Below are 10,128 nucleotides of genomic sequence, written 5' to 3' on the forward strand. Positions count from 1 at the left end.
ATAGATTAATTAATATTTTATTAATTTATAGTATAATGTTCTGACTCACCCAGAAGAAAATGTAGTTGCACAGTTGTTGACTGATTAAGAAATTATTGAAAGCGTTATTAGAATTAATAAAGATGATATCGATGAAGAAGATGATGAAAGTTCTACAATGGAGCCCCCTTAGCGAAACGAAGCTATTAAAGCGGCAATCACATTGAACAATTTCTTGTTGAGCTATGAGAAAACAACACCAGAAGTTCTTACCATGCTAAGGAAAATTAGAGACGAGATTCAAGAGGAAATTGATTTCAACAAAACACAAAAGACAATTGAGTCATTTTTCAAGAAACATTCATAAATCATTCATGTAATATGCTATATATAAGGAATTATTAATTTATATTTTATATGGGGTCTAAAGAAATTATCAAAAATGTATTATCTTATAATTTTAGCGAATTATTAATTTAGCACCCTATCCCCGAGTCGGGACCGGCAAAAAATATTATTTTAGAGAGTTTATTAAATAATCGAGTATTAATTTATCGAGTTTCTACTGTATATGTGTTTGCTTATTGAGCTACATTATCATTTTATTATGCAATAATTAGTTACCAATAATTTTTCAACATTTTTAAAAAAAAAATCATGCATGTGCAAATTCTAATGAAGACGGCCCCGGTTAAAAGTAAACATATAAAGAAATTGTGAAATGATAACTTATGAATAAAGATACATGAATCGTTTGAGACGTTTGGAGCATCGTTTCATGGGAAGTTTTACATCAATTGGCTCGTATTATTATTTCAATCAAAAGTCTTAAAACATTAATTTGAAATACGAAAGAAAAAGAAAACTTAACGGAATTAAGTTTTTATTTTTTTTAACGGAGATCCAATGAGAAAAATTGTGAAGAATGATGGGACTTGTGGCAAGAATTGTTTTAGATTGGAAATATTATCGGACAACCGTAAAAATATGGGATTATTATAATCCAATTTGCCTAAAACAATATGGCTCACGTTGTACATTTTTAAACATTGGAGACTCACTTCATTGATCTTGACCATCGTCTTACCTCTAAAGTTGTTAAGGTAGAGTGTTTTTGATTCATTTAAAAAGACACTTCTTAATGATTATTAATAGAGCCTTTAATGGATTGGTTACATAGTCATCCTTATACGGATGACATCTTTTATTTGGTCAAGCCTTTTAATGGTTTAACACAAGATTGTCCAAACAACTCCTTAATTATAGTTTGGTATCCTCTTAATGATTCATTTATAGTTTACCTCTAAATCGATCAGAGGTAGAGTATGTTCGGTTCACTTAAAAGACACATGTTAATAGTTTATGAAACCTTTTAATGGATTGAGACTACCTTTTAATAGCTCAACATAGCTATTAGAGACTCATTCTATACTTTGCTATCATAGCTCAAGAACACTTTTTTTTTCTTTTTTTTTCCGTCTAAACAATGTAGGCTATCGTAGAGCAAGTGGCAATTTGATCGGATAAGGTTTAACTTTTCTCTTTCTGTCTGTATCAGTTGGCAAAGCCTATAGATAGATTTGGTGTTGATAATGATGAAATTAACCTTGCTTAAAGCTAAACATTGATAATAATTTATCATAAACAACCAAAGAGGCTTTATATTATTTTAATTTAACGCAATTCCCAAAAATATCTTCTCTCATTTTGTTTTAAAAAAAATTGTAGGCTTAGTTTTCAAACTTGCTAAGACCCGTATGTAATATAAATTGGATGTAGCTTAATGGTGAAGCACTCATTTTACTAGTGAGAGGTAGGAGGTTCAAATCCTACTATCACCAATTTATATGGGAGATATGAGGGATGACCCTGGCTTGCCAGGGTTCGAGTCCTGATCTCACCCGGTTTTACCGACTCCTCGCTGTCGTGCCGTTTGGCGGGCGTGGGGGTCAGGTTTTATCCGAGTAATCCCTCAATAGGTGGACCGTTAGGGGCTCCGTCCGTCCGGACTCGTGGCCGACTCGGGCAACCTTTAGCCAATGGGGGCCGCGTACGGAGTACCTGGCGTTACTTAGTTGGTCGTTCCAAAAAAAAGACCCATATGTAACAGTTAATACCTCTCATATTGTTTTACTCTTGTTTATAAAAATTCAGGCAATATTTTTTTTTTGTTTCGGTTATTTTGGTTTGAACACAATTGCACAAAGAAAATTAACCCAGGAACTGACCCAAAAAGATCGACTGGTTCGGGTTGCTGCATTCGCCTTTGTGTCAATCGGACCTTCGAGTTGTTGCATCTGCCTTCGGAAGATGTTCGATCCACCCTGAATCACATGCCACCGCCAGCTACATCGGAAGCCTAATCGTGTCGCCTCCTTCTTCTCTGTTTCCAATCATCTCCTTCGCCAAAAAATCAGGATTCGCCGAAAACCCTAGCCGCGCCACTTCCCTCTTCTCTTTTCCGATCGTCTATTTCGTCAAAAATCAGGATTCCACGTCGTCTGTTAGTGAGAAAATGACAGAAAAAAATAGGATGAGTTGGAAGTGATGTGTAACAAATCAAAAGTTAAAATTGTTATCATCAACAAGTAAAAGTTTAAAATATTAAAACCCAACATTATTAATAAAAAATAAATAATTAATCCACTATGGTGAAAAACCTTTGATTCCTGCTAATAAAAAGTTTTAAAATAAATAACTTTATTATCATATTATGTCCTACCATTATTGGCAACCTTATAACAGTTTTTTAAAACGGCTCTCACTATTGTCGTTTGGCGCCCACCGAAACCAACTTCCTATTAAAAACAATACATTATACACCCACCGTAACCAAAACCAAACAACCCAAACGGCAACTCGTTTCATATTTATTATTATTCAATTCTTATTTAATTTGATAATTTCAACCCCCTTTTCCAGCCCTATAAATACTTTACATGACTAAACCAATGTTCGCCAATTTACACACCCAAACTCCTTACAACAATAAATACATTATCTCTTCAATTCAATGTCATTTTCGACACGCAAAACAAGCGGACCGGTTCTCCGCTCTCACTCGCCTTCCGCCTCCGGATCCATTTTCCAAAACCGGTCCGCGTCTCCTAACGTACACGGAACAACATCGTCAGCGTCGTCGGTTCGCTTCTCGTTCGACAATACCCGTCCGATTTCTCCAAGCCGATCGATATCGTCGGAGGTAAAGAAACAAAATACTCCGAAGAAGAAGACGTGTATGTGCTCGCCTACGTCGCATCCCGGATCATTCAGATGTAGTTTGCATAAAATTAAAGACTCGAATAATAATATTACAAGAAACAATCATCACAATATGAATATGTATCCATCGAACCGCCTCAATGCGAGGCGGTCCGCAATGACTAACTCGCTTGTACGTATAGGAACGGTCGAAGGTGGTGATTTGGTGAAACGAGCACTCGCGGCTTTGATTCGACCTTCGTCTCATCAACAAAGACGGAGACTGTCGTTTCAGCCGAGGCCTAGTCGGCTTTCGGTCATGTTGAAGGCGGAGGATATTTAGATTTGTTAAATTTTTGATACGTTTGTTATCGAAGGTGTAACGACAGACTTTTGAAGAGTTAGAGCTAGAAAACGAGCTCTAACGTGATAACATGATTAGAGATCGATCTGTTTTAATTGTGTATATAGAGGATCTTATATAATATCATCCGATTCAATTCAACCTAAACTACACTACCGATCTTGAACTCTGAATATTGAAATTAAGTTCAATTCGATTCAACCTAAACTACGCTAACGATCTGTTTGTTTGTTCATTCATTAAAAACTAATGTTTATATTGAAAATTTAAAATATAAGACAAACGGGTAATAAGTTGGACTGCTAAACGTTTATAAATAGCAAAAGTAAGTTGTTTTAAAATAATGTTCATAGAAATGTATTTTAGTATTTTCTTGTGGGTCTAATATTATGTGCTTTTGCAGGGACGTTGTTGTTGACAGGCTGGATTCTGTATACTGGTTATGACTTCGATTTTGGTAACTAATTGGACCACACTTGACCTAATTTGCCTATGCATTGGAGGGCTCGTGGACTATTTACAATTATTAAACTTTTAACCGTAAGTCTATAATTAAAATGAACCCAAATATAAATAATTAGGAGTTGGTTTAATGTCAATGAGCTGGTGGTGGAGTGGTAACGGAGAGATTTGGTGTTTCGTGTGACCCAGGTTCGAATTCTGTCTCCAGCTTTTAGTTTCAGCGGCACCAAGGTGATGATGAGAGACTCGGCGAGTAGATGGCGTTAACTAATTGGATCCTTGAATGCAACGGATTTTATCTTATCGCACTATTGTTCCTTCGAGTGAGGGTTCACGGGTACTAACCTTAGGTGAGAGTTTTTCCCATATCAAAAGGCGAATGTTCCCGATATGCTGAATTTTCAAGTCCCGGTCGATAATCAAACACGAACTAAACGACTAACTCTCGTTTACATTAATAAAAAAAACAACTCAAAAACATATTACAGTATCTCAAACCCTAACTCGGTTGATGAACCCTAACTTGGCTGCATCTAGATGAACCCTGACTCGGTTACATCTTGTGTGTATCTCTAGATGAACTCTAACTCTGTTGCATCTCACATGTTCTATAGTGTCTAACCATAACTCAGTTTATATAAACTAACCTAACTTGCTAGTCAAGACATTACCAAATATAATAAAACCAATGTTGTAAAAGTCGTTAGGCGATCCTAGGCGGTCGACTAGGGAGTTGCGAGTACTCAGGAGTAGTCGGGGATTACTCGGAAAAAACCTAAGGAGTACTTGGCCGAGGCGAGGAGTACTTGATCTAGGCGGGGAGTAATCGGGGAGTACTCGGCCGCCTACTCGGGAGTTTTACAACATTGAATAAAACCCTAATTGCAACACCATAAACTCATTACATATTAATGAATCTTACTGACCTCCAACCAGATCACCTACACGTAATGGGCCTATTAAGTTGGAAATTACGTTTAATAAATTTAGTCAGTGGCTCATTTAAAAGACTCGTGACATGTTAAAAAAGAAAGGAGCTGGTTTAATGTTGGTGCAACCTTGTTTGGTGAGTGGTAGCTAGCTGTCAAGGAACAAAATAATATTATAGACTATGGATAGTTATATGGAAACGATGATGCCTAAGTATGAGGATAAAATAATGATTAATGAGGTTAATTGTGTCTTAGATCTGGTAGACAACCTGAAAACAATCTAGTGACTTTCATATGAAATTCTTTACTTTTACAACGGAATCTCACCAAATTAAACATTTTTTTACATACATATGTTCTCATAAATTATATGTTACACAAATGTATATGATATGGTGAAATTATTTTTATTTTTCTACTTAAAAGGAGATATATGTGAGTACATGAACGATGGAGCATTTTGAATTTTTGATCATGTATAATTATGTATATGATGGTGTATCAATCGTTTACTAAGCACAACGGGTGCAAAAAATATTCATGTGTATGTATGTATGTGTATTTAATTTATTTATATTTGAGTGTTCTCATGAGTTGTTGAAATGAACAAATATTCGTGTAAAACTCTTTGTCGAAACTTAATGAAATTTGATAAAGTAAGATTTAGAAATGGTGTAAAAAAAAAAGAACTGATCTGATACTTATAAAAGAAGTTAATTTTTTTTAGCAAAAAATACTCGAAGCACCAATTAAACGGTTAAATAAATGACTATTGCACAATGAAAAAAGACGGAAAAATCCAGGCTAGACTCATCTTTAGCGGGGCCGAAAGAAAGGGCCGGTGTTGCCACAGGCTCCAAGGCTTACCGTGTCCCTCCCGTGTGCATACAATGCTATATAAGTTACACAAAAATATCAAATCTAAGAAAACGAAAGGAAAAATTCAAGTTGAGATTCATATTCCAACAGATAAGATTTTTAAAGTGAAGGTGTTATGGGAGCCCACCGCCTTACCAAACTTTTCCCTTTTGTCCAATTAGTTTCATGTGATCATGTCTATTGTAAAGATCATTACTTTTATAAATTAACATAGAATATAATTGGTAAAAGTCTTAGTAGTATAAACTTTTGAGTTTTTTTTTAATAGAAACATATGAAATAACCATTAAAAAACAACCAAATGATTTACAATGAAGTGGCAGGTAAGCGGGCAACAAGCTGCACCGCAACCCTCTTTTGGATAGCAAATCCAATTATACTAAAAACAAAGTTTTGGCCCAGGCAAATCCAACAAGCTGCGGTGCTCGATCGAGCAATGTTCAGAATGGATGAGAACTAGGGCTGTTCACGAACCGAGCCGAACCGAGCGAGCATCTACTCGAACTCGGCTCGAATTGAAACCGAGCGGCTCGGTTCGGTTCGAATTTAAAGAAACAAGCAGAAAAGCCTTGCTCGAACTCGCTTGGTTTACAACCGAGCGGCTCGATTCTGCTCGATTTGGCTCAAATTAAAAATAATAATAATAATAATAATAATAATAATAAAAGGATGCATCATTCGAGTAAAACTGTTGCGTGTTAGCAGCTTCGATTTGATTAGGTTATCGGACGAGCGGTGGAGCGGCGGAGTAGACGAACGGCGGAGCGGCGGAGCAGACGAGTGGCGGATGACAGGCGATGTTGCATTAGGGTTGAAACAATGAGAGGAGAGGAAGAGAGCAGATAACAAGAAGTGAAGGATGATACATTTTTACAATTAGGGTTTACTTTTATATGGGCTTTGGTATTGGACTGATTATTTTAAATATCAAATGAATGGGCTTCAGCCTTCATGCTTCATTCATATTTAGATAATTATATTTATATTTATATATATAATAAATTTAAACAAAATAATTCAATCCCAACGAACGAACCTATATATAACACGTATAAAATCAACTAAAAATATTCGAGCCGAACCGAACCGAGCGGACCTTTGCTCGTTGTTTGGCTCGTTTGCAAACCGAACCAAGCGGAGCGGCTCGTTTACAATCGAGATAAAAAACGAGCGAGCGGCGAGCGCATTGGACGGCTCTAATGAGAAGTCATTCAGCCATTCGAGACATCGCGGTACATGAGTAATAAACATTTGGTGGCCCCGGTAAACAGTAATGGACAACAACAAGGCCTCGTTTTACGGCCCCTAAACTACTCCCTAACCAGGTTTGAACCCAGGTGGTATTCAAAGAGTTTTCGAATTTTACCACTGGGCTAATAAGCCGAATGGCTTTTTACCCTATAAAGTATAAGTACATCTCCCTTTGTGTAGGGGTAGACATTCGGTTATCATGAATTACTTCGCATTTATCACACTTATAAATTAAATTCGGGTTGGAGTCTAGTCACATAGAGATCTTCCCATCACTATGGCGAGACTAACGATGTTTACATATGCGGACTAGCTTAAGTCTTAGGAAGACAAACTCACAAAAAAGGGGAAAAGTGTTCTTGCTTAAAAGTTAATAGAGTTGATGGGCATGTTGAATATTAGAGTGGGTAGGACTTTGGAGCGTTATAAAAGGACGGCCCGTTGGGCTTGATGCCACAAGTGGGTCCACTATGATCATGAAAAAAATAATGTGTTGTGGGGCCAGGGCGATTCGATAGGCATGAGTTGTTACTTGTTACTAGAGGTGTACAAAATCGGGTTTCTTAGCCGAACCAGTTTGATCAACCGCTGGTCAAAATCGGTTTGACTCAAATCGGTTTGGTTTATAAACCGGTTTAGAAGCTAGATAAGCCGGCCTGGTCCAGGTCAGTTCGGTCTGGTTTTAAACCGGTTCAGTTTTAAAACCGGTATGGTTGTTCAAAAGGGGAACCGGTATAAAAACCGGCGGTTTGGGTAGGTTCATGAACCGGTTTGGGTGAAACCGGTTTCCTTATCAAACCGGTTCGGGTCGGTTTGTCATGAACCTAGAGCGGTCTTGTTTAACACCTCTACTTGTTACCCATTCAAACTTGTTTTAATGGTTTTAACTTTTAAGACGGAACGAATTTGGAACAAATTTTCAGTTTATTTTGATCATTATATATTTTTGTTTGACGTGATAAGTAATAAGTGACTTACTTTGGATTTTATTTGGCGATTAAAATTATTTTTAATGGATTTTCTTTATTAATTTATATAGACTTCTTAGAATAAATACAACCCCACTCCACATAATTTTTTGAAGAAAATGATTTTGTCAAAGAAAAAAGAAAAAAATCAAGAGAGAAGAATCTGATGAAACCGGATTTAGAATTGAAATTCGCTAAAAGAATTTGAAATTTAACGGAATTTTATTTTGAAATAAATTTAAGTGACAAAAGGGTATTAAACAATTTGAAAACTATCACTATGGTCACCACCTAGTGATCGCTCCACCGCCAATGAAGCTGCCCCACGCCACCACCTCCGTCGCCATAGGCACTGTCACCACCAACACCTACCGGTTGCCATCATCATGGGCACCTCCACCACCCTTGAACAACTCCAAAATATATTTTGAGAGAAATGAGTTTTGAGACCAAAATAAGTTGTCAGTTTGTAATCGCTTTGAGATCGTCCCTGTAAAATCTATTTAATTAGTTCACTCAACTTTCAATTTGTCTCAGTTAGGTTTCAATCATTATGTATTTTTTGGTTGGAATATCTTTTTCAATCTCCCAACTAACTAGCTATCTCTTACCAAACTTTTAGCACAAATTTGTTCATGTATCAGTTAATTATAAAAAAACACCATGTAAACCTATCTTCATTAATCATTACAAGTTATTATCTATACTGTTCCCTTTGGAAAATATATAATCCTTTTTCCATATTTTATAGTTTATATACATTACTTTATTTTCACATCATCATCAAAGGTTCATTTGATGATGTACAATACTTTGATCCACATCACATATCCGCCTTTCGATCGCACACAACAATTAAAGTTTTCAAATATCATACCAATACAACAATACACATTTTCAAGTATCCAAGTAACTGGTAACAAGCCAAACCTGCTTGATCAATAAACTGAATTACCCATTATGTCAAAAAAAAAAATCTATAAGATAGGCCCAATAAGCCCAGGTCCAAGATGGCCCAAATGCGCAAACCAAACAGCCTGCTCGTATAACTATAGCATAGGTCCAATAAGTCCAGGTCCAACACGGCCCAAATGCGCAAACCAAACAGCCTGCTCGTATAACTATAGCATAGGTCCAACAAGTCCAGGTCCAACATGGCCACCAAACGGCCCATTAAACTCTTTTGCAAGTGCTAAAGTGCTAAACTATTTCAGGCTTTCAGCCTGTTTCCCTTTCTTTTGTATTAAAAAACTTGAAAAAGTATGCATCCAACTTTACATCAACTGGTATGCATTAGCCTTTAAAACATTCCTTTAAACTAGAGGTGCACAAATCGGGTTCAACTGGAAAACCCGAACCGGTTCGAAACCGGTTTTTTCACACCGGGTTGTAAAATGGAACCGGTTCCAATCAAGAACCGGTTCGGTTCCCGACCCGAAACGATGCCCAGATATGCTAACTTTTAAGAACCGGGTAGGGTATGAACCGGAACCGGTTTTTACGTAAAAACCGGTTCCACTGGTTTTTTTTTAAATTTAAATATTATAGCCGTTAGGAACCGGTTCCAACGGCTATATGGCCGTTTTTGACCGTTGGAACCGGTTTTTTAACTACAAATAGGTTATTTTCTTACTATAAATAGCAAGGTTTGTTTGTGTACTTGTTAAACCACTTCCAAAACTATAAAACACACTCCAAACCACAATTAACCTTAAACCGACAACAAATGGCAACTAATGATGACGTTGTTATGGTGATCGAAACAACAAGATGCCCCGATGTTTGGGTTCATTACGATTTGTGTCTCATGACCGACTCACATGAGTTGGCACGTTGCAAATATTGCTCGAAGTTTCTTAAAGCAGGGTCCAACTCGACATTACGAAAACATACGAATAAGTATTGTCGAGATAAAAGAAGGTTGGAAGCTAAAAAAACGGAAGTGGGAGAGTCGTCCGGCTCTACAACCCAAAAATAAGTATTCCCGGATTAAAACGACGGACTTTGTTTTTTATGTTTTAGTTGTTATGTTTAGTATCGTTTATGTTTTAATAATGTTTGTAATAGTTATTTTTTAAATAAATAAAATGTT

The 10,128-nt window shown here is 36.7% G+C and overlaps 1 protein-coding gene across 1 annotated transcript; it reads left to right on the plus strand.

Annotated features, from left to right (window-relative positions):
* Nucleotides 1-2,992: 2,992 nt before the first annotated feature.
* Nucleotides 2,993-3,523, plus strand: LOC143578268 (uncharacterized). Its single transcript, XM_077061901.1, has one exon. The coding sequence runs from the start codon at nt 2,993-2,995 to the stop codon at nt 3,521-3,523; it is 531 nt and encodes a 176-aa protein (XP_076918016.1).
* Nucleotides 3,524-10,128: the final 6,605 nt, after the last annotated feature.

Source organism: Bidens hawaiensis, unplaced genomic scaffold, assembly GCF_021521415.1.
Source record: "Bidens hawaiensis isolate Kalapana, Puna unplaced genomic scaffold, B.hawaiensis_p1.1 tig00029107_1, whole genome shotgun sequence".
NCBI classification, from domain to species: domain Eukaryota; kingdom Viridiplantae; phylum Streptophyta; class Magnoliopsida; order Asterales; family Asteraceae; genus Bidens; species Bidens hawaiensis.